The sequence below is a fragment of the Lutjanus erythropterus genome, chromosome 18, assembly GCF_056507025.1.
Source record: "Lutjanus erythropterus isolate fLutEry1 chromosome 18, fLutEry1.hap2, whole genome shotgun sequence".
Lineage (NCBI taxonomy): Eukaryota > Metazoa > Chordata > Actinopteri > Lutjaniformes > Lutjanidae > Lutjanus > Lutjanus erythropterus.
Genome location: NC_139334.1, coordinates 33,273,499 through 33,299,948, shown reverse-complemented (window position 1 = coordinate 33,299,948; position 26,450 = coordinate 33,273,499). Strand labels below are relative to the sequence as shown.

General features: G+C 39.7%; 1 protein-coding gene across 1 annotated transcript in view; it reads right to left on the bottom strand.

Moving 5' to 3' along the window:
- Nucleotides 1-5,068: 5,068 nt before the first annotated feature.
- LOC146311339 (neurexin-3a-like) overlaps nt 5,069-26,450 on the bottom strand; it is a 41,392-nt gene continuing 20,010 nt past the window's right edge. The window contains exons 2-5 of the mRNA XM_084743000.1: nt 23,653-24,817; nt 9,392-9,412; nt 7,491-7,517; nt 5,069-5,082 (exon numbers count right to left, since the gene is read on the bottom strand). Coding sequence (XP_084599126.1) covers nt 5,069-5,082; nt 7,491-7,517; nt 9,392-9,412; nt 23,653-24,337 — 747 coding nt within the window. The 5' untranslated portion in view covers nt 24,338-24,817. The remainder of the gene's footprint in view (nt 5,083-7,490; nt 7,518-9,391; nt 9,413-23,652; nt 24,818-26,450) is intronic.

The window sequence follows — 26,450 nt, the reverse complement described above, 5'->3', positions numbered from 1 at the left end:
TGTTAGACGCTAAGAGTCAAAGCTAACAGAGCAAACCTTGCTAGCAGCCTTTTGACAGCAAAATTAGCAAAAAAAAAAAAAAAAAAAAAAAAGTCATTATCACAAGAGTTTAAGGTGACGTGGTATAAACCTTGAGATGTGGTAGAGGCAATATCAAGTCAAACAAATGATAATTTCAGTATTTTTCAACCTGGAGCCAAATTTTTCATGTTTATGTGTCTATGTGACTAATGGGAACAACAATTTTGGAAATCAGTCAGGTTTTGCAGAAGAGTAAACAGTAGCTTATTGTTTAAAGTTACATTTTTAACATTTAACATTAACACTGGGTCCTTAATGAGACCATTATTAATTAAGTATTAATATGATTTTAATTTTCAAACTTTATTTTAACACTTCAGTAGAGATGACTGACAGGTTAGAATTGCAATATCTGTCCTTTAAAGCAACATATTTTCTTTTGCGTGTATGAAGACAATTGACATCTGAGGTTACTCTCTAAATTTTCCATTGAGTGAAAAGAAAATTCTGAAATTCACTATTTTTTTTATTATTATTATTATTTCAGTATTTACAGTGGTGCACAAAGCTTGGCGAAGCTTTAAATCTTATAAAAATGTATTAAATAAACCACAACATAATGGTGCAGTAAAGACAAATGATGAAAACCGTGAAAAAAATTAAACATGTTCCAGGTTAAAAACTTAAAAAAATACATGCAATTCTGGGTTAAAATTAAAATTCATAGAGGTTGATGTTTTACTAATTTTAAAGAGTCAAAAATGGCCATAGTTGATGAATTTTAAGTGTATTTAATCTAAAATGGTGGGTGGACGTGAGTGCATTAAGGCAGAGAGTATGATCAGAGAATGAGAATGAATAAAAATGGACAAGGTTGGAAGTTGGTAGTGATTTTAGAAAGAGGAGTGAGGTCAGATAAAGGCCATACAAGAGAGAAAGAGTAATTAGGCAGTGAATGAGGAGCGATAATGAAGAAGACAACAGAGACAGCAGAGGAAGACAGAGCACCGACAGAGATAACAGAAGGGCAGATCGACCAGGAGAATATTAAAATAGAGAGAAAAACAGAGTAGAAGTATGAAAAAAAAGTGAAAATGAGGAGCGGAACACTCGGCGACAGTGAAATGCGACTCCTCGACGGCGGAGACACAGTTTCCTATTATCCCCTCCTCTCTCTATCTGTCGCCCTGCCACCGGTGAGCCGCCATGCAAATAGAGCCAGAATGGAGCCTCTTGTCTGCCTAACAGGAGGCGACGGGGAGCCTGATGCCTAATAATGTCCATCTCGCTCAGGGATTAGACTCAGCAACAAGGAAGAGAAGACAGGTGGTGAGGGGAGAGGAATCTCCAGGAGCTTACACCAGCTTTGTTCTGTGAATGGGGGAAGCCAGTACAGGTGTACACAGCAGGCTGCGACACCCACAGACGTGGCTCTGTGTTGGAGCCGCTGACACTTTCTACTAGCTCCTGCCAGGACCTTTAATTCCACATTTTCATGCCGATTCAGGTTCATGTTCTTCAACCACAATATGGCACCCGGCGCTCTTCAGTCCCACACACTCCTCTGCTTCTAACTAGCATTTCAAGCTAGACTGTTCACATGACTCTACACTGATGAGATGGATCACAAATATAGTTTGAAGTGGCGATCAAACAATCTGAGAGATCAGTGACAGTGAAGGTTTAAAAGCTTCATAGTGAGTTTCTGTCTGTTTTCTGAGTTCTTTGAACTTCATACTTTTTGGTCTCTGTCATCTCTCTGAACCAAATGAAAACAATGCAAGCCACGATGAAGACAGGCTTTCCTTTCAAATGGATATAAAACTATTGAACCTCATGTTTTAGGCAACTGAAAACTGTAGTTGAAGGTCCAGTGTGTCAGATTTACAGGGATCTGCTGGCAGAATATGGCAGAAATTGAATGTAATATTCATAAGTATGTTTTCATTTCATTCATACTGTACAGTCACCTGAAAGAGGCCACTGCTCATCCTTGACGAAGCTGCACAGCCATGTTTCTGCAGTAGCCCAGAACAAACAAATCAAACACTGGCTCTAGATACAGACATCGCATTTTCTGGAAGTTTTGCGCCCACTGTAGGATGAGGTAAGGTGTATTCAGTTGGCTGCAATGTACAACCACTTGGCTAAATGCCAATAAATCTTACAAAAATATAATCTGACATGCCAGATGGTTTGTTAGACAGAACCATCAGGGAAGTTGTTTGGAAAAGGGCAGGTACTTTCAATAAAAAAAAAAAAAAAACACTTGCCAGGTGATTGGATGAACCATCTGTCTATCACATTTAACATGGACAAACTTCAGCAAATCAGATCAGTGCTTCAGTGGATGTTTATCGCTGTCGTCACACCTAAAAGCAGTAGTCCCTCCGAGGATGCTGATTGGTTGTACCACTTTTGGTGCAGACACAAACTCTGGTGAATCCAGCTGCCACCAGATTAGCCAAGAGAAAAATTTAATTGCAGCAGCCAGGTTCCAACCAGTGTACAATTCAGATACTTTATACTAAAATGCCAAATGTTAAGATTTGGACCTGAATTCATAAACCACACTACCAAATACTCATATACTTGGTTTTCAGCTTAAAAAAAATAGTTTGGGGGTTTAGTTTCTCTTAAAGGGCTAATTTCTCATGTCTGAGTGGAGTTTACCTCAACTTTATTTTGGTGCCAGCAGCTCTGTCTGTAAGTATAAGAAAGGTCAAAGCAACATTGGCAGGTGCATCCTTGTTAAATAATCAATTACTCCTGACACTTTGGCAGCGCTCCAAAAGACAAAACTATATTTAAGAGTCATTATGTCAGTTCTCCTCAGACCTGCCTTCAAGTTTCAAGTCAAGTTGAGCCAAAGGACGGGAACTGATAAAGATTTTATTGATATCAGTGTCATTCTGTCTGTCATCATCTAAAATGGATTAAATCTTCATTTAGGTTTTCTGAGTCAAAGCCTGCCCATGTGGTGTTAATGTCATGTACTCATGCATCGAGCATTAAACACATGACATACCTGGAATTTATGCCCATATTGCTGCTGTTTCCACCCTTGTCTTTATAAATTCTATTAATATAAATGGATCTGCAGGCAAGGGGCAAGATTTCAGACATGTTCTGGTTTCCGTTTGCAGTCCATCTGTTTTAGTTTTAGTAAGTTTTGGTTGAATGCAGGTAAACAGTCTACATGGAGAGCAAAAGAAGCAGAACATATTAGAACCCATCAGACATCATCTGACAACAATTTAGTCTTTTAATTAGCCTTTTTTTAAAAATGTATCTACATTCATGTGCTGATGTCTGTTTATAGAGATTAAACCCTGACTACATTCTTGCATCTCAAGTTGCTAATAGGACTGTAAACAATGATCTACACACAGCAGGAAGTCCTCACCCAGATATCCATTATCCATTATCAGGATATCTGCTGGCTACACCAGACGTCCAGAAACATTGGCCGTTGATCCAGAGGCTTAGTTTGTCCTCAGACGAAAGCTGATGTGTTCAAAGACTGGGTTTTTCTTATTCAAAGAAAAAATCTGCTAAGCCTTCCTGCAAGGTGCTAATGTTATTATAATATAAAATGTTTACCCTCAGTAGGGACATGGACGAGAGCAGCCACATGTCACGTCCCATGACCACGCCACACTTTGGGTGAAAATAAGCACTGTAAAAATCACCAGTCAGTGTGTGTTTACGCTTCATCACCTCTTAATGATGTTACTGAGTAAATGATGTGTGTCTGTCGATCAAAGTAAATATCAATAGTAAGATCAAAGTCGATAAAAATATGTCCCCACCTGCTTTTAGAGTGGAGTTTGTTTCAACAGAGCCAAAATACAGTGTCTTAATGATATAAAGTGACAAATGTCTGAAATCTATTACCTGAAGATTCAGCAAGGTAGCTGTATGTCAGGTTTGTCCTGACATGACTGAAAGAACCCCTATTTCTTTGTGTCTTACCCCATGTAACAATACTCATTATTGATCGGTAAAGACATGAGATAGTCGATCACCTGACTGGCCAGAGGATGTGGGCTCCAAATAGCTTAACAGCAAAACAGTTTTCTTATTTTATGCATTTAAACTAGCAAAGACCTCAGAATTTGTATCGATTGCTAGTCAAATTAGAGTGGGTGGAGGCATGACACAGGATATAAGTACCCAGATGGTTTTCCCTCATCCATGATGCTCAGTTGGGAAGCAGTGGCACTCGAGACACGTCGAGTGTCAAATTCATGACGCACCATTGTTTTTCAAGTTTCCAGCAGCGTAGACACATAGTTTTGCACTGCAACTCTCAGAAAAACAAGATTGATAAGCTCATAGATGTACAATTCCTAAGGATCAGACAATTTGGAACCAGTTCTCTACTGAAACCAGTCCTCGACTTCCATGTCTAGTTGAGTCTTCAGGCAGAGCATATGTCAAATTTCAAGTCAGTACAAGTCCACGTCCAAGTCTACAGATCTGATTTGTTTTTAAACAGCGCTGTTCAGCTAGTGAGCTTTGGGCATCAGGCAGTTTTAGTGAGCTACCCCCCAGTATCACTGACCTGTGCAGCAGTCTCAGGTCAGTTATTGGTCTCATTGTTGGCACCATTCTCACCAGCATAACTGACTAAACTAAATGCACCTAAGTTTTTTCACCAACACAACAAAGAGGGTAGGTTTAAAAGTTAATGACAATGTTTGTCAGTTCTTTTGCCCAAAGAAGTCCGGTCATCAGCCAGTGGTGAGACTGAATTTTAAGTGTTGTCATTTGAACTTCTGAGAAAAAAAAAAACCTGATTTCCTGAGAAAAAGGGTTGTGAAGCCTGCTCTTGAAAACTGATCCACAATGACTGCTGTTTACTTTACATCACTAAACTGTCTCACATGCAGCGTCCCTCCGCACACTGTACAGCATTCTAACAAATCACAAAACACACACACGCAGTCAGGAAACACAAAGCGACACTCTCTCTTTTTTCCTTCTCCTTCAATTAAGGTTGCCTTAATTACTCGCTTAATCCAGCACCCTTGGTGAGAAACCATTACAGAAGAGACACTGAACACAGACAAGTAAACACATTAGAGCTCTCAAACACTCACAGAGCAAGCGTCGCTTTTCATAGAGGCGGAAAAGGAAAGATTTCGAAAAAGCTGTACCTTTGCTTTTAGCTAGAAGAGCAGGAGGAGGCGGAGAAAGAAGAGAGGATCCACAGCCGAGAGAGGAGCCGGACAGGGAGGAGGAGGAAGAAGAGGAGACATACAGTGAGTTCAAGTCAAACATATCAATGTATATATAAATACATGTCATGAGGATAAATCAATGTACAGTAATGCAATTGTACATCACAAAACAATTAAAACATGCAGTCACATCAGGTATTAAATGACCTCTGAATGTCACAACAACACTGCACACACAGAGCTACACACAAAGCCAGAGGGCACTAACTACACAAATGGTTTAAAATTGTTTTTAGACTGGTCAGGTAAACTGTGTGACACATTCATTTAATGCTTTTATTTTACTGAAAATACTGACAGACCAGGGGTTCCCAAATTATTTCAGCTTTCAGGATCCAAACCTCAGAGAAACCTGATGCCTCTCCAGGATCCAGGCTTAGTAAATCCATAGTGAATTATCATCTTCATTTATAAACTACACTGTAAAAACTGAAAAAGTTGAGAAACGTTTTTTTGAGCCCAACTCAAATTCTTAAGTTCTGAAAAAGTTTTACCAAATACTGATCTTTTGTTGAGATAATTAACTTTTCTTATTTAGATAAACTTTAAGTTTTGAAATTTAGAAACTCAAAACACTGAAGTTAAAGTAAATGTTCAAATTTTAATAATTTCAATTGAAAGCGTTTCATTTTTCAGAAATTACAAAAAAGACAAGTCAGGTTTGCAGCTCAGTGACCATGTTTTGATTTTTTTTTTTTTTTTAATTTCTTATACTCAAAGATTTGAGTTTATCTAAAGAAGAAAAGTAAATTATCTAAACTACAGATTACAGGTCGGCAATACCTTTTAAAGTTTATTTCAAAACTTAAGAGTTTGAGTTGGGCTAAAAACTCAAAAATCTATTGCAGTGCGTTGCCTTGAAAGTTGTCTGAACTATTTTTTTCACAGTGTACTGATAAAAAAACACAACAAACCATGAATTTATATGTACAAAATGTATTAGTTTTCTTATGTAAATACATCATAGCCATTATCAAATTTATTGAGTGTAATGTAACTTTATACAGAACTGCACTGTCCACTGAAACACTAGAGGGCTTTTAATTTGAAATAGGAAGTGTTGCGTTTTTATTAAAAGTGTAAAGGCCCGGTCACACATACAAATGTGCAGGGCAGTGGCAATCGCCTGCCGAGGCGAACAGCACACGTACGCCTTTGCTATTGGTTGAGGCTGTGACTCCGCCCCTTCAAAGTTCACCAAAGTTGAACTCGATGCAAAGAAAGGACATAAATTTGTAGCAGATCAAAACAAGGATTTCTACTAAAATATTGCAGTGGCTGCCTACATTTCCCAACAAGCCTAGTCCTCGACTGTGTATCTTCTTGAGTTTAAGTTTTAATTTTCACAATATATATCACATTATGACCTACACTTATTAGAAGAAATTAGAAATAAATACCTTCCTCTAATAGAAGCTTGTTTATAATAGAGGCATGTTACCGCCTACAGTTGAGGTAAATAAAAGCTGGTATGCATTTTACTTAATATAAAAGTGTCCTGGTCCAAGTTTGGGAAATGGTAGCTCAGACCATATACTGTAAATTACCTAAAAAATGGAGAGACTTCATTCCATCTTTGAATAATCTTCTAGCATTCCAGCATTTAAGTAGTTTCTTTATTTAAAAAAAAAAAAACAACTTTATTTAGGAAATCTATAATCATAAGAATAAATATCTGTCTTGCTACGAGTCTCTCTGTCTGTCTACCACTTGATATTCTTTATATTGACTTTGTTAAATATATATGTATTATTTGATAAATATGTCATTAGTTTACAGTATAATGGGAAGAACAGGGGAACCTTCCATTATTCTGACCTGGGAGTCTTTATTACTCCATAGTGGTCATCCCATTTAAATAACATAAAGTAGCTACTTTTGCTTTTACAGATTATTAGTGAATTATTAGCAAGTAAAACAGATATAAACTATGTATAGCTACTGTAAAATTGGCTGAATTGGGTGTTTTAATATTAATATTGGTTGGGTTTAGATGTAATTATGACGCTTTTGTTTTTTACAGCCCAACAAATGTCAGATCATTGTAGATGTTGTATCATCCTGATACTGTCGTGACTAAATGTGTAGTTAGTGCGTTCAGCAGAATAATAAAATCACAATGTATATAGAACCATGCACTTCCATATATATTCCACACCAACACCATAACATGCAGTTTCACACTAGAATCACATGATTTGGAAGAGGAAAAGAGAGGCGTACCTTGTTCTGCCATCATATGTGCAAGGCCTTGAGAAGATAAGAGAGGGAAGGAAAAGAGGGAAAGAGAACACTTGAGAAAACGGCACACTTATTTTCAATACTCTTCAGTATTGTGATGATACATGTTTTTCTGAGGAGGGAAAACATGACATCAGGACACGCTAACAGGTCACACAAAGCTTCCTGTGGCTGAGCAGGAGGCTTCTTCTGAAGAAATACCAGCATGAGAGAAGAAGTGACAGCCTGCTTAAATAATGTCTGATTAAAAAAAAAAAAACTTACTTACAATTTCTGTTTATATGATTGTGGATGCATTATTCTGGTATGTTCAAGTACGAAAAACATGGTAAGTGCTTCTGCATAAAGTTAAACCTGCAATGACTGATTTTTTTTTTTTTTTGGGCTGTTTGAGGACAATGCTGCAAAACACAACATTTGCATATAACCATTTTTTGTACATTAGTATAATGACCTTAGCAACAGAGAGCAACTTTATCAGTTATTATTTGGAATCATGTTTCTGACCATCTGATGAATCAAAGTCCAACATTTATTCTCTTTTAGCTACATTTTTGGTCTCGACCAACCTATATCTACCACTTTAAGTCATTACATGCTCCACTGTGTTCACTAGCTAGTCTCTAACTTTGTCTGTCTGCAGTTTTATTTTATTTCAGTAACACTACCTCACTTTACCTCACGTTTTTTATATTTTTATTGAACTGTTGGTTTTAATTTTTTTATTTTATCCTAATATACCTCTTCTTCTTCCTTTTAAAGAGCTTTAATTCTTATGTCTTATCATTTTACTGATCAATTGCCGGACTTAATATATTTTAATATTATTTTTCATAATCCAATTGGAGCTTTAGCTCAAGAATTTTTTTATGCAAAATAATTAATGTCCGGCTAAAACAGATGTTAAAGTGCAGTAGGTGAATCACTACAACACATTAAAAGCATTTTGTCCATAAATCAACGGGTTGCGGAACAATAAATGAGTTTCCACTCAATGTGTGTATTTACAATTTGCAGAAAAGAAAAAAATGTTGTAAAATAAGCTGTTTGCTGTTTTATAAGCCAAATATCACTTTCTCCAAACCAACCAGGCTCCATTGGCTAAATCAGTAATTTTAGCTCGCAGAACACAGATGTTGTTGGTCGACTGCTGCCTCAATTGGATTTTTAGTTCATCTTACATTAAGCTTTTAAAACACATAAGTCAGAGTGGTCTAAAAGGTCCACATTCACAGAAGTGACACAATAACATAAAATAAAGTTAACAGATTGCGGCAGCAGCAGACACCATGTTCTGTTTATGTCAATGGAGTCTGGTAGCTTTGGAGAGAGTGATATTTGGCTTATAAAACAGCAGTTTCTTCACTGGAAAAGACTGTCTGACAGCAAAAATATTCTAAATGTAGCATACACTTAAACTGGTCTTGATTTCTGTAGGTGTCTAAAATACATTTTGCTGCTGACCCTGTCCACAGCAGTACACTACTTAGCTTCATACACTGGGACTCCTGCTGCCTCTGCAAACTGAGGGCGTGTCAACCACCATCAGGTAACGCACTGACTATAAATAAGTGCCTCATACAGCCACACTTCAAATAATCTGAACTATGCCTTTAAGTGCATAAATAGCATATAATTTTGTAATAAATAATTCTATATTCCTTTTTGCACGCTATTTTACTGTTCTTTCTTTTTTGTGAGCTTTTTAATAGTCCATGTAATAGACCATCTACCTTTAAACTGGAACAGTTCACCAGCAGCCTCACATTGCAGCCCAGCCCATGTTATGTTTACTTTACCCTCACCTGTCTGGAAATCTGCAGCTATGCAAATAATTACTATGGCTGTCATATATTTATTTCATTGTTTTTCAGAAAACTCACCTGGCATATTGGTGTTGACCTCTGGAATAGGAAGAGACAGAGAAAACAAGCAAACAAAGGCAGCATTAGAAACACTCTTCTTACTTGCATGTTGACTGTCATGCAAATGATAATACACTTCATGTTCCATACAGAGGGCCGGCAGTGGGCGCAGCCATGTGTATGTCCTGCACGGTGCACAAGGTTTTAACAGTTAAAGAGTTAAAGTATCATTCAGTCCTATTAGATGAAATTCAGACAGAAACATCCACACTCTCAGTTATCTTTCAGTACAGTCATGTTGCTTTATTGAAGCTGTGTGGGCAGGTGCTGTTGCTAAATCATAAAGATATACATTTAGACACCTAAAACCCCCAAAATAAAATAAGATCAAATAAAGTTCTTCCTTTAAGCAGCTTGTGACCTTTGTCCAAGTACACAAACAACAAACAAACAGGTTCTGGAAGCTGAAATGTTGTGCGAAGTGTTGGATTCAATACTGATGATTTTGCTTGTAGTTTTGTCATGTCAACGCCATGGGGCCGCTGACATCAGAAGTTCGCCCTGACCCTGGAAACAGTGAATACCCACAGAAAAAACTCTTGACTCTTTTTCAGCTTTTGTCACAGGCTGAAGTGGTAGTCCAGTGGAAATTCTGACCCGAGGGCGGCACTAGATAAAATGTCTGAGGTCAAACAAATGCTCTCTGAGTGGTGTCCATTTCAAAGTGAAGCCATTAAAAGCTGCTTTACACTACCAGTATAACCCTCTGAAAGAAAATGAAAATGATGGAAACAGAATTTCATGAATACATCCAACTGATGATCTTGCTAAACAAAAAAAGGAAGGAATGTGAGGGAAAGTTATCAAAGAAAATAATGGTTTACAGACAGATTAAAATTTTCAATTATACTTTATAGTCAATATAATAATAATAACAAGAAGAAAGAGGAGAAGAAAGACAATATACCTTCGATTGTGATATAGAAAATGAAATTCTATAAATCAAACACCTACAGAGTTCACTATTTTGATTTAAATTGCTATACATGAGTTTAGCCACAAAATAAATGATAACAGGATCTTCAACAGAGTGTGAAGAGCAGATTTATTAGTGATGATTAAGAATCATTAACTTACACTTTAACAAAAACTATTAAATATGCTTTAAGAGAGTGTGATATGAAAATATAATCAGATATGCACACCATACTTAAGGTATGGAATAGTAGGGAATATACATCAGAAATATCCATGGCCATGCCATAATTTTTATAATTTATTTATTCTTGCATGTCAAGAATAAACTTTAAATGTTCAGAAAAAATGAATTTATATGATCAGAACCAGGCATGAGAAAAAATAAATCCTAAATTTGAATTTGTTTTGCATTTTAACAAAAAGTTGAAATGTTGATAACAAAGTTTAAATACCATTTCGCCTTTATTCTCAACATTTCAAAAGTTGAAAAAATTCCTCTTATGCCTGACCCTAATACTCTTCCATATAAGTGTGATTTATTGGAAAAATACTCATTTTGAACACAAATATGGAGAACAACTAACAAACTGAGTGATTTAAATGTCATAAAACATCATTACACAGTAGAAACATTAGATTCACTAATCCAGTGGTTCCCAAACTTTTTTCTGGTATGCCCCCTTTTCACAATCCAAAAAATGTTCTCTCGCCCCCCATCCCACAATCTTTATCAATCATAAAGAATAATTGGGGATGGAACTCATAAAAAAGAATTCAGAGTTTTGTTGAGTTCAAATAACGCTAAGCAGGATAGAATCTCCAAACTCTTGTTTGTTTATTTCCCATACATAGATCATATTCATTTAACTTTGTTTCATTCTTTATGTCTCCTCTAGTCCTCCACCACCCTGCAATGGCTCCACGCCTCCCAGTTTGGGACCCACTGCACTAACCAGTGACTTATATAACCCATGATGTACTGTAGTCACTGTAGATAAAACAAACTGTTGATAAACAGATGAAATCATCTAACATAACTGACATAATTTAATGTATTTCACTCTTTTCTTTCTTTTAGAGTTACAGTATATAATAATATAATAATGCATACATTTTTTTTTTGTCCTCATGAGAGTTTGGGTTTTATTGTAGAAAAATAAGAATAAATTAAACATTAGTCAGGGAGTTGCCAAAATGTTCAAGACTCATCTTCTGGGAACCATGAATGTTAATGAAAAAACTATCTGCCAAGCACGCTGTGGAGTTTGAGGAGATATCTTGCTGACAACAGAAGAGACGGACAGATCACTGAGTTGATTTTTTTCCTTGCAAAGGCCCAAACACCTTAGTGGGCCAAAAAAACAGCCAATGCTCATCATCAAACCCTTTGTCCGTCTTTAATTATTGAAATTTATGTGGCATTATTTAGTTCAGCCTCTCAGATGAAGTAGCTGGAAAATGAAGTAAAAGGTAATTGATTTGAGATGCATTAAATGTTCTTAGCGGGGACTAATTGGGCATGTTAGGCTGTTAATGTGAACACAAGCAGATGGAAGTCAATCAGATATGCATTAGATATTAATTCAGTTTAAACTGAGGACTTGTGTCAGCTGTGCTGGAAGGAGCTGGTCAAATGGTCATGTGAGAGAGCTGTGTGTGTATGTGTGTTGAGATAATCTCGCTAAAGCTTCAGTTCCTCTGTGTCCTCTGTGAACCAGTTGATTTATTTCAGATTTCCATAGCGTTGAACTCGACACTCAAATACCAACAGAAAAGCAACACTCTGGACAGAAGGAGATTAGGGCAGATTAAGTGTGTGTGAACACTCACGCACACACTCGCACATGTTTGTCTTTCTATTATCATGCAGATTTTCACTGACACAATGCAGTCCGCAGGTCTTAACCCTTACCATCACAACTAAACGCATAATCCCAGCCCTTGCTGTTTCATTCCACTGAACAGCTGTATAACATGGTGTCTGCAGCGTGAGTTTGATCTGTCCTCCACAAAGGCTTTTAACCTCACCTGGGCGTGGAGCATTTTGCACACCTGATTTTGCTGACTTGCTCAGAATTCGTTTATTTTAAGCTATTATTGTAGGCTACTTAGCTATATGGTTTATCGTCTGTTTTTACTATCTATCTTCACGATTCTGCAGGGCGTTTTATTTTGAAAATTGATTAGATGATCTATGTCGTTCACTTTATTTCTTTCCCCAACTTTGCCTAGTCCCACCCTACTATGCAGTGATTGGCTACTACTGCTGAGCTGTGATTGGCTAGTTCTTATTGCCTCGATGATGTGTCTGTGTGACTGCCATAGAGCCTTTTCAATGTTGTGAACCATGATTTTTTTAAACCTATCCAAGTAGTTTTTGTGCCTAAACCTAACAAAACTGAAATTACTTAGCCTGCTAAGTCTATAAAAAGTTAACATTTAGCTTCAGATGGGACACAAATACCAAATAATAATATAAAGACTCCGGGGTGAAAGTCCTGTTTTTGATCCGTCTATCTATCTATCACTGGGCATAAATGTGCAGAACTGTCCAATATGGATGTACTTCTTGTGGCACTGGGATGAAGCCGCCTCTTTGTTTGAATGTTGCAGTCTCAAGTTTCAAAGTTAGATGCTTTTCACATCCATCAGTCTGTAAGGACTGCCAGCACAAATGTGTTTCTTAGCATATCTAGATTGCATCCAGATTGATTTTGGAAAGTCTGGAAAGCACAAAACCACATAAATGTGATTTTTGCCAATCAGATTTAAGCCACATATGGAGCTGATTTAGAGTTAGATTAGATTTCTCACAGATGCATCTCAGATTGGACACACTGTGTGTATTTCTGACAAATGACAACACTAAGAACTACAGTTCATGGTATGATGGATGGAGTCGCCATTCTTCGCTTCCATGGATGTTTCACGCTGTCGTCACACCTAAACCAAACCCGCCGCTGCCAGTACTCTCACACACAAACGGCTAACTTGATGCCTGGCAAGATGGATTCCTGCGATTCCAGCTGCCCCACATGCTAAGCAAATGGAGTGTCAGATCTCAAATTCACAAATTTATCTTTCAGTTCTCTCCCATGCTTCCAAGACCTGATTTTAGGAACAAATCTGAGGTTTTGCAGCACTATAACAATGCCACAAAGCTCCTGAGAGACATTAAATCCCACAGCACAAAGTCACTTGTCAGGAAAATGTAAACATAGGTCAGTTTACGACCAGTGCTATAATCTTTCTGCTGAGAACAGGCTTGTATATGACCAGACTTTATGGGGGGACGACAGAGGGGACACTACTATCCACTAGGGACGGAGTAGATAAAGAGAAGTAACACCAGAGAGAGCAGATTAACAAATTCATCTTTCAGTTCGCTCTCCATCCAGTCTGACTTTCTGACTAATCCATCATTCAGAGCTCAATCTCTCTGTCTGTCTGTCCTGGTGATCAGCTGGATTCAGTGGTCCTCCCTCCTGCTCTGTCATTATTTTGTTCTCTGTCTTGACCTACTTCCTTTGACCGTTTGCTTCCCCTGTGTGTGTACAGACAGAGAAACAGAGACTCATCCACAAAACATACATATTTAATATGGTACCAGTCAAAGCAATCAAACCCTAACAGGTACAATTCCCAGTGGCAGGCTAGCCAGCATTTAACTCAACACAATTACTGTCTCAGGAGGCTCTGAAACAGGTTTTTCACTGTTCTGAATGTAACAAATCTGTATCCTCCAGCTCTGCTCAGAAAATCCAAACATCATTCTTCAGGGTGACTCAGCGGCACTTTGACAAACTTATTTATTCATCAGTGGACACATAATCTAGGTATGACTAGTAGGCTATGAGAGTATGACTCTCTCTTTTAATTCAATACCTAAAAGGTGAGGCGAGGATAGCGGGGGATTAGAGCTCAAAGTGGATTACTTAAAGGGATGATTCATGATGTGTTGGATAAAGTGGGAGAGCGCGGTGATTAATGAGGTATTTCAAATTCTGCTTTCTTTCATCGCTGCTGGCTTAACTGATTGTTTTCTCGACGTTATTAACATGGAAGGTAAACCTGTACATGGAAAGGTAAGTACGTACACACACACACGCAGACAATTCCCGCAGGATAAAGGATTGAGTCATTCCAGCGCTGAGGGGTTGATTATTATTACTGTTTTCATCATCATTATTGCAACAGCCGTAACCTCCTCGATGACCGATTTCACCGGCAGCCATGTTTCATGTTGATATGAGCATACGGGCGGCTGGAGAAGCAACCAGGGAGGGCTGCTGAGGCCATCTGCTCATGTCGGGGTGTCAACCGGCCTACAGCTGGTGGACCGTCGGCTGGTTTAACAGCCGCTCAGAGCTGAGACTAGTTAAGGAGGAGACCACAGATTGACAGAGGCTGTGTCTGCTAGTTTCTGCTCAATAGACAGAGCTGCTGTGAAAATGAAATACTAAGTCGTATTGTGATTATTTTGAGATGTTTAGGCAGGTCATCTATATGCTGACTTATGATGCTGTTGTCTCACACATTCTTCCTTTTTCAAAAAATCGCAATTTGCTTCTGGTTCTGTGATTTGGATACTGGACTTGACCATATTGTGATTTTATAGCAGTGTCAGTACTGAGAATAGATTCATTTTTCAACAGTAATTTGAACAGTTTTGGAAGGCATGAAGAAATGATGCTGCTTTGCTGATGTCAGTGTCAAATCAGAACACTGTGTTAATCCAGAGGGCATAGACAAACAATGAAGTCTTGTTAATTACAAACCACGACAGACACCTTTGTTTTTTGCTTAGTTCTGCCCATGCCACAGTTTGGATTTGAATGTATTTTGTGCCCTACAAATGCACTCCCGCAGTTAAAAAAACAACAATGAAATAATATTTCATACTCTAAAGAGAGGAAATTATATCATCCCTCTTAATTACTTTAAGGGCAGCAGCCTAATCTGAAGCTTTATCACTGGCTTTCTCTTACATCATCAATTCTACTCACTGAACTCAGCAATTCTCTCCCTCCAACTTCATTAATTAATCATTAATTAAAGGGAGCAAGACTTCACCGTCTTGTTTGCACTGGTCTTAATAAGATATCGATAAAGTGGCAAAGTGCTTTCTCTACAGGTATGTACTCAGTTGGAACCCGTGGAAGGTCTAAACTCTTACCGGTTGATTCCACTGAGCACAGCACATCTGTGCCACGGTTCTGATCCGTCCTCCGCATGGCTGCAGCGCCACCCAGCAGCATTTCAGAAGTGCTGAGTGTTTTGCCAACCTGATTATGTTTACTTGCTCAGATTTTGTTCTCTTTCCTTGCCGTTTGTGCCTCTATCATGGACAGGCAGGGTACATGGTTAAATAGTTTATTTTCTGTCTGTCTTTATGATTGTGAGTCTGCTTTTGGTCTTTTATTTTGAAAATTAACAGGATTCTCTGTGACTTTTCTGTGTCTGACTTCCTGCCCGTTTGATCTACTCTGTGCTAATTGTATTTGAAGCAGAGCAGAGCTGAGAGCCGATTCTGCAACACGCCACAGCGTTTCTGATGGAATCACAAGCATTGTCATTACTGAAGAACTGATGGCATTTGTATAAATCCACTGGATGATTTTGTGGTGAATGCAAGGAGAATTTAAAAATAATTAAAGCCTACAATTACTTAGAGTAATTAGTTTAGTTTCCTCCTGCTGATGACAACATGAAGTCAACATAGAGCTTTTTGCCAATTAAATAAATAACTTAGAGGTACAGAAGGGCACTGATATTAAGTCTCTTCTTACAGTAATTTTCTAAAGTTCAGCAATTTGTTGAGTTGTAAGAACAGGAGCAACACTGACAGTTATTATGCACTGCAAAATTCATCCATCCTCTAGTTTCACATTCAGCCCTTCAGGCAGCTTCGGCTGTGTGCCTTGCAGACATCTATTAGGATTAGCTCATCCTCCTCCATTAAACCAGTCAACATAAGCTATCACACACTAACTAACACACACTTTTTAGCTTTCAGCACTGCACTACATGGCAATCCATCCCTGAACTGCAGACAGTCAATCACAAATGAAACTAAATGTGCAATCAATAGTGGCGTCCCCCCGGCAACAGGAAACAGTTTAACTGTGAGCGGCTGTCTGTCATGGCTTGCGTTTGCAATGATGAGCTCTGCCCATGGTCCCACCCCCAGGCTGTGATTGGACAGATTTATTGTGTGCATTTTGGCACTGGAAGAGCAATTAGTATTGTACTGTCAGGTTCAAACTAAGACAGTTCAACAAACTGGTATGAAAATCCTGTGTTTGGCCCATCAACTTCCTACCAGTGCGGACTTTCTCTCTCTTTATACCAAGTTTGTCCTTATTACTTTGAAAGTCTTTGAGAGTGTCATGGAAAATAATTTGTCTCAGGACATACAGAAACTGCCATGATACTCGGCTGCATTGCATTATCGCTCCCCTACTGTGTCGATGTCTTTTAATTTGAAAATCCGTGAGGAAGTGCTGAGTTTAATTGAAGAAAGAAAGACAACTGAGTTTTCTTTTGGAGCTCACTGTTATCTCAAGAGCTGATTATTTAAGACAAATTTAAGATCAGTGCAGTGAGACACAAAAAGAACTTTTTTAAATCTTCAATTGGGCTCAAATTAGTCTCGGGCTGAGACCAGACAAGGCTATTTCTTAGAAGCCGAATTTAAGAAGTATGAGAAAATGGTCAAAGTCTGATATTGGTCTCAAATTTAGCTCATTTGTGTCAAGGAGACACAGGCTAGACAAAAATGACATCTTATTCTGAACACTTCTTTTCCTCTGGGTGGAAATGAAGGCTGCTCCTGGATAATTTCAGGCTGGGAAAATGAAATGGGAGAAATGGGACTCAGGCTGGACTGACAACGGGAAACCAGAGAGGGACCCTACTCTACAGCATCCTGGATCGGGCTGTTGATCCCAAACTTTTAAGTGAAAACGTCAGCTATATTATCATCACCATCATGGTGCTCCTGTTTATAATTCAACCTGACGCTAATTCAAAAAACGTACGACAGAATTATTTCCTGTGCACGTAAACATGTTTTTATTTTGTTTTATATTTTTGCTCTTTTCTTTTCTGAATTTAATTTGTATTTTGTGTTTATTGTACAGGAACTACAACTCTTAACTGTTTTGTACAACTCTGTGTTGCATGATAATGATAATAAATGTCACTGAATAATGTGCCAAATAATTATAGTGCACTTGGTAGCAAATAGAGAATCAGTCTGTTTTTACAGATTGAGAATGATGAGACTGTTCCACCACATCATTCATGTTCTTGGTGTATCTTTCATGTTTGTGTTCAATAGAAAGCTTTTGGTTAAATAATTGAAATAAAGTACATCAGCAGATGTTTCACAGAGTCATAGGTTGTTTTGCTGACTGCCAGTTGTGTCATATTCTCTCCCTGATGTATTCACAAAGCAGGCAATCCACCACTCCACCTCCGCCAGCCTCATTAGGTACTTTATTTATCCCTTTACAATCAACAACCCAAATTCTCTCTGTGCTGCTCGAGTTCCCTGCTCCCTCTCACCTATCAGTGCCTCGCAGGAGGCAGCGAGGCAGACGATAGGGAGAGCCCGACGTAAATCAACACTGGGAACTGGTCCCAACGTGGAGGCTGTAAATCAAGGTTGGGAAAAGCGGCCTATCAACCTACAAGGGTCACCGCTGCCTCACTGAGTCACGCATCGTGGCGCTGAGGAGCCGGAGGATGCTGAGGTTGTGTGTGTCTGTGTGCGTTTTTGAGAGAGAACTGTGAGAAGAGAGGGAGTGGGAGGATACTGTATGCTGCCATGCCTATAGATGTAAGAGCTGGAATACCACAGCACTAAGAATAACAGGACACCATATTCAAATACTGCAACTGAATGAGTCCAAAATAGTGCAAGAAAAAGACATGTAGCATAGGAAATCATTTAGGAAGGTCTAAAAAACTGTATGAAATGCACCAAATCTGCCATATTTTTTAACTTTTACTTTGGATTTTTATTGTTTTATTTATGCATTTTTAGTTTCCACTGTACATTAGATTCTGCTGTGGATATTGATGGTCCCCAGAGGATGATTCCTAATAAATATTTTTTAATATTTTCAAATAAATATTAAAAATAGATTTTCCCTTCCTTCTGCTGTCACCCTGTTAGAGTTTTTATGAACTATAATATTAGGCCTATTAAGTGTCAGGGGAACAGCAAATGGCACAGCAAAGGCCAGAAATGTATTCACAGTGCATCAGTTTTGGTCTGGGTACAGTCAGCTGTAGAGTAACTGAAACAGCTCTAGCAAAAGAAAAAAAAAAGATGCAATATAAAACACATGCCAACTTATGACTGGGGGAAACTCTGATACAGCTTGAAAATAATGAATGATTCCCATGGCCCCAATAAGATTAATTCCATGCTTTTAGCAGCACCCTGAAATTTTCACTTGTCCAAAAACTAAATGCTCAAATAAGCAAGACTGCTGAGCACATTCATGGTTCCCAGGGGACAGGGCATTTACATTTCCAACACTCTGTGACATGTCTTCCTTGAGTCAAAATTTCCACTGAAACAAAAGATGATCTAATAGGGAAACTGCTGCAATATACTTAACAAGTATATATCACATTCAATATCTGCAGAGGACGAACATTTATAGATTTCACTGGCCCTTTTTGCCTTCTGTTTCAGGCCATCCTCAGGATAAATTTGAGTTTTCGTTCCACTATTAGCAAGAACAAGTAAAGCAAAATCATCAGTATGTCACTCTGTCAAACTCTTTCTTATTGTAGAGTTGAATGATGAATGAATTTGTTATCCCAATTCTCCTGTTGTTATCCCAATCCTTTTAGGCCACTTTCACAGTGGGGTGTTAGTCTTGTAGCACTCGACATGCCTAACCAGTGGTGAAACTGGAACCAGTCACACTGCTGTGAAATTAGAGACTTCTGTTTTGATTCTCAAAGGGCTTTTTACACTGCACTTAGCCCAGGGCTAAAAGCATTTTTAAAACCTTCATAACCCCTGCCTCAGGGAGCTAGGAGAGATTTCACCCTGGCACATTCCAAAGTGAACTTACCCCAACTTTAGCCAAGGGGTTGTTGACCCTGTGCTAGAGCAGGGTTATCCTGAGATTGCAGGGTTATGCCCTGAAAATCGATTAAACATGGTGCTAAACCCAGGGTCAGTAGAATTGCGGTATGAATCCTATAGCCCCAGGTTTACAATGGGGCTTTTCACACTGCACTCAGCCCCAGGCTAACTGAGCTACTAGCCCCAGGTTAAAAAGCTTTCACATTGGCACATTCTGAAGTGTGCTAAACCCAACTCTAGCCTAGGACTTGCTGGCCCTGCTCTGGAGCGTTTGCAGGGTAGCCCCTAAAAAAAATTACTAAACACAGGGCTAAAGGTGCCAGTGTGAAACCAGGCTAAAGTCTGTTAGAGTGGCCACACATCAGAATCTTAAAATTAGTCTCGTGTTCTAAAACACATTTAACCCAGGGTAAGCAGAAGCAGGAATATGAATCATATGGCCCTGGGTAACCTGGGTTAACAATGCATGTGCATAAAGGGGCAAAAGGTTTTTTTCACACTGCATATTCCTGGCCCCCTTTCACACACACATTGTTACCGTAAGGTTATATAATTCCACTGGAACAGCAACTAATCTTTACATTGTAAAATGTTCTGTGACCACTCTTTAATTGCTTCTACCCCTTTTTCACACCAGCATTTTTTAGCCCCATGTTTAGTCAATTTTCAGAGAATAACCCCACAAACTCGGGGCTAACCCTGCTTCCTAGGGCCTCCAAGCCCTAGGCTAAAATCAGGGTTTAGCCCACCTTCGAATGTGTTAGTGCGAAAGCTTTCTTAGCCTGGAAATAAAAGCTAAGTTCAGTGTGAATAGCCCAGGGTCGATTCTTAGCCCAGGTTTAAGGAAAGCTCTGGGCTACAAAAATGCCACGTGAAAAGCCCTGGAAGAGATGTTTAATCAAAAAACACAGGAAGACAAAAAGAAAAGGACAATAAGAAACGCTTAGTTAAGCTAAACAAGACTTGTGATGTAAGACCCATCATGCAATGGAATACAGCCAAACTTACAGTCTCAAGATCTGAAGACAGGAAACAAGAGACTAGTCATGATGAGAGAGATCCTTAACCATTGTGATGATCTGTCTTCAACATGAGTTACGACAATGGACTGAATCAAATAAAATGTTTGGCTTGGATGATAGGGCAAACATCAGATGCCAGACCAAGTCACGCTGTAATAACAAGAACAGAACTCTGGCATGTATTTGACTGGTGCACAGAGCAGAGAGGTCAGTATGACTCCTCCTTTCAGTGCCAGTCAGCAGCTGCAGCTACTCCTCCACCCGCCTGATGTCGTGACAAAGCACCGGCTGAGCTGGCAGATTGTTTTATTTTTTTATTTTTTTTCTTTCAGACTTTTTACACACCAGCAGGTCTTCTGCTGCTCTCACGCGTCTGCAGCCAAAGACAAACTAACAGAGAGGAGCTGGACCACAAACACTTCCACCCGCCATGTCAGTTAAATGCCACCCAGTCAATCAGCTGAGCGAAAAGCAAATCAGCTCAGCCGCCAAGCCAAGACACAGAAAGGCACCAACACCAGCCCCCACACGCCCCGCTCCACCCCACCCCAACCTCATCCGCTCCTTTATTTCAAACACCGGCAGAGATAGATAAAAAACCTAATCTTTAAATTCCAGATTCCCTGGCCTTTTGTCTGTGTGCCGGGGATTTGGAGTCAGGCCAAATGGGGTGTAAATTCCATATTTGTGCGAGGTGAAGAAGAGCGCTGGAAAGTCAAAAATGGAGGAAAAAATAACAGAACAAATACATTAATATAAATTACCTCTGATCTGAATTAATTAAATGGAAAAAAAGGAGTTCAGCGACTTTCTTATCTAAGCGGTATTGATTATCTAATAAGGATTCAGATTATTGTGTACTCCTCAGCTGCTGGGAGCTGCTGGTTTGGAAAGCCTGAAGAATGTGTATTGATTGTGAATAATTAAGTGCATGACAAGAGTGTTTTTTTTCCCCAGAGCACAGGCAAAAAAAAAAAAAAAAAAAAAAAAAAAGCAAAAGGTGCCTGAATCCATTTCCTGCATGTTCACCAATTACCACAACAAAACAGGCATTATCAGCGAATGTGCTGCGCTCGAGATTTATCAAATCGCAGGAAATCCAAGTTTCTGCATAAAGCGAGTCAAAGTGGCTTTTATTTGGCCTGCAGGCAGCAAATACATGAGGGGGAAATGAGTAAAGGGCTTTCTTTTAATAGGAATCAATTTTGGTGTGGGGACGGCCAGCTGTAGAGCAATTGAACACACAGCTCGGGCAAAAAAATTGTCAGCACAAAAGGACGTGATAAAACACCTGCCATCTTGTGATTGGGTGAAGAAAAGGGGGCTCAGGAGGCCCTATTCTCTCCATAGGCGTCCTTATCACTGCCTGCAGGACCAATGCCATTAACCTGCGCCTCACTGGATAACCATGCTTAGATTAGCTCTCTGATTTTACAGCTCAGACACACACACATGAGTATACACACACATATATACAGGGATCACAACAATCACTTGGAGAGCCAAGCGAGCCCACAAAGTCAAGCTGCCTCAGAGCCCATGATACCTGGTGTTATAGCAGAATCAATCCTCAGACTAGAGAGTTTAAAAGCCAAGTTATACGTGAAGAACACTGAAACCTTCAAGGTCAATAATGCTGGTCTGTAAAGGTATAGTTCAGATATTTGAAGTGTGGTTGTATGAGTGCATTACCTGCAGTAGATGGTGGTCAGCGTGCCCCTAGTTTGGAGACGCAGTGTGGAACGCTAAGCAATGTACTGCTATGGACAGGATCAACTTCTCAAGTTCAGCATTACTGCCTCCTTGTCCCTCCCTGTCCCCTGTCAAACCTGTCCTTACATCCCACAGCCTGTCAGCCTGTCACCAGGGCACTTAACGCTATTGTTTGAATCTCAGAGGAAGCACTTATGATATCATTCCTGTTATTTTCTTGTCATCACTACTGTAGTGCTTGCATACTGTAATACTTCCCTGTTAATAAAATGCAATTCACATATTGGTTTCATAATAAGGTTTCAGACAAACTGACCAATCTCATGGACTGTTGTACTAAATATGATGCCGGTAAGGAATTTCAGATGCAGCCAGTAGCTGAGTGTTGCTAATGCTAGTAAAATTCCTCAGCCAACCATGACAATTATCAGTAAGTAGGTAAAAAAAAACAAAACAGTTATCTCCAACAGCAGTTTATCCAATGAGCTAATTAATCACCTGAAGAAGTCACTGCCTCACTTAAAGTTTTCTTGTCTATAGAGGATTAAGTTACACTGTTTAGATGGTGGCTGCAGGAGGGCTAACATTAGCTACAGCTGCTGCAGGGGACTTGGCTTTCAGGTGATCAAATACTGCAATGAGTGTTGTCTGACTCGAATTTTGAAAAGTTTAACCACACTTGGGACAGCCTTCGGCTCACCCACGCCATGACTCAATGTGAGTCGCACAAGCTACAGTCTCTCTCTTTCTCTCTGCTCAAGTTACTCTCTCACCCAGATGCACACCCAGGTACCAAACCGAAATTACCATAAATTGGAACTGATCAGTAGTACTGATATAATTTTGTTGAAACCCTTATACTACTGAGTACCAAGTTTTTCACCCGATCCTACTAGCTGACCCTGTCCACAGCAGTACATTGCTTAGCTTCCTACACTGGTACTCCTGCTGCTTCTCCAAACTGGGGTGTGTCGACCGCCATCTACTGTAGGTAATACACACACATACAACCCCACTTCATAAACATTCCTGTAAGGTAATATGACAAATGACTTCACACTAGAGGTGAAATCAGTTGGATCATAGCACAAGAGGAAAAACCACAACAAAATCAAATATGCTTTTTCTAAGCTGGACTGGTGCAGCTCTCCAAAAGAGGCCAATTTGTCTTTTTGATTAATTATTATTTGGATGACTTTGTCATTTCCCTCCATTCTTCACTGGCTTTAACTGGCTTTGGTCCCAGTCCTGTAGCTATATTACTGGCCACATCTCTACTTTGTTCAGCGAGTCAAATCAAACCCCCACGAACAGCAGCGGGCTGTGAGGCAGTTTTGGCATCATGGCTTCAGTTGGAATTTCAATAAATTAAAAATTAAAAAAGAAATGAGATAAATTCAAAGTTGGAGTGAATGAGACAGTCGGTGTCACTCAGAGTGAATGACTTGCATTACCTTCGCTGCAGAATCGGCCCTTGTATTCTGTTTTGGAGCAGTCACACACCGGCTCCCCATCCACCACTGAACAAGTACCGCCGTTCTCACACGGGTTGACGGTGCACCACCCTTCTGACTCCAGGGGCACCTTAAGGCTTCCCAGGAACAGAGGCGGTGAGATGCCGTATTTGAGGTCTGTAATTGTGCCCCTGAAGGGCTGCATGTTTCGCACCGTGGGCAGTGTGAGCGCACCGTTGCGGATATCCTGAGGCACTCCACCCAGGAACAGGTCGCTGACTATTTTCATGAACAGGCGCTGAGGCCGCACTTCATCTGCTTTGGCCTGGCCGTCCAGCACCAGCACCGTGCGCAGGTTATACCTGCTCAGAGTGGCCACGTGCCAGCTGTTGTCGTCCACCCGCCTGTCGGACACCATCGTGGTCTCGGCGCAGTCGATGCTGAAACGCAGCTGCAGCCGGCCCTCCACCACCGCCAGCTGCAGAAAGTCACAGTAGCCTCCGTCGTCGAAGTACAGCAGCAGCGCCTCCGAGGCTTCCGTCTTGAACTGGAAGCTGAGGTCACCGCGGGTGCTGGCGTCCCAGCGGAGGTAGCGTGCCCACTGACCTGGTGTGCCTAAAAACTCCAGTCCCAGACATGTGCTGAGGAACATCTGCAGCCTGATAGAAAAACCTACAAGATCCATAGCTGCAAAAAAATGTAGTAATCCAAGAAGATGTCTGATACGATTAAAATCTTCAGGTGGTTCGACAGAATTTCAGAGATCCACAGTTTTATCCACAATGTGTGCAGAGATATATTCAGATAAATATTTCTTATAAAAATATGTTTTTAAAGGGAAAAGGGCAGTTTCAGGAGAACAGTCGTCGTGGTTAACAGTCTTTAAGGTCAATCACATCAGTGGATTGTCCAGTAGGGATGGAGGAGTTGTTGTTTTCCTCCGAAGGGGTTCAAGAGAGGACTGACGGAGGGAGAGAGGAGGAGGAGGAGGTGATGTTTTGATACGTTTTGTTACACTTCAGAACTGATGCTATCAAGACTCATGGTGTACGGTCTGATGGAATGGACTTCTCTGGATATCAGGGAGAGTAGAGTTTCCTCCTTCATGTTGTCCACTGTGACATGGAGCTGACGAGGGATCCGCTGGCAGCTCTGGGTTCCATCACTGTCAGAGAGACAGAAGCAGAGGGTTACAGTGGGCCCATTAGCATTGATTTTACTACAACACTACAGCACATCCTGGGGCGCTTTCTTCCATCTAAATCCCATGATAGTAGCACATGACATGTATGTGTGCAATCTAAATGAGAAATTAAGGTTGCCCCAGTTTTACACTGAACTCAGTGGCAGAAAGTAACTAAGATCATTTACTGAAGTAATATAGTTAAATACTAGTATACAAGTATTAAAATTAGATAATAACTCATACACATACACACTGTCATAACATATAAAACATCAAATGTCCTCAGTAGTGTTCCAACCCAATTCCCAAAAAGTTGGCAAGGCTGAAGACCAACAATGAATGCCATTGAGTGACTCTGACCCCTCAGGCTGCACTGCATTAAGAACTGCATTAAAAATCTACAGAATTATAAAAAGGATACTACATGGGCTCAGGAACACTTTGGACAACTGTTGTCAGTAAACACAGTTTGTCTATGCATCTACAAATGCAACTTCAGACTCTAGCATGCAAAGAGAAAGACATAAATCAACAACATCCAGAAACACTGCAGACTTCTCTGGACCTGAGCTCATCTGAGATGGACTGACGCAAAGTGGAAAAGTGTGCTGTGGTCTGACGAGTCCACATTTCAGATTGTTTTCACTAATCATGGACGTCATGTCCTCTAGGCTAAAGAGGAAAAGGCCCATCCAGATTGTTACCAGCACTAAAACCCAGAATCTGTGATGGTATGGGAGTGTGCTAGCGCCCATGGCATCATGGGTAACTGTTACATCTGTGAAGACCCCATTAATGCTGAAAGGTACATACAGGTTTTGGAGCAACATATGCTGCCATCCAGACAACGTCTTTTTCAGAGACGTCCCTGCTTATTTCAGTGAAACAACGCCAAGACACATTGTGGACGTGCTCCAACAGTGTGTCTTCATAGTAAAAGAGTTCCAGTACTAGACTGACCTGCCTGCAGTCCAGACCTGTCTCCCATTGAAAATGTGTGGTGCATAATGAAGCACAAAATACAACAACAGAGACTCTGGACTGTTGAGCACCTGAAGTCATATATCAAGCAAGAATGATAAAGAATTTCACTTTAAAATCTTGAACAATTAATGTCCTCAGTTCACAAACACTGACTAAGTGTCATTAAAAGAAAAGCTGATGTATCACAGTGGTGAACACGCTCCTGTCACAGCTTTATTGAAACATGATGCAGTCATCAAGTTCACAATGAGTTTATATTTACAAGAAACAATAAAGTTTATCACTCTGAACATTAAATATCTTGTCTTTGCACTGTATTCATTTAAATATAAGTTGATACATTTTTTGCAAATCATTGCATTCTGTTTTTATTTACATTTTACAAAATGTCACAGTTTTCTTGGAACTGGGATTACAGTATTTGAGATCAGTCTTGGTCTTGAGATCAGTGTGTCATGTAATGTGTGCTTCAGTCAGTCTCAGCAGCCAATGTTTTGTAGAACTAGTACTTTAAATGTATTTTCCAATAATACTTCTGTACTTTAAGTTGAGCAACATTAAAAATTAAGTGCTCTTAGTTGTATTGCAGCATTTATACATTGTTGTATTGTAACTTGAGCATCACTGA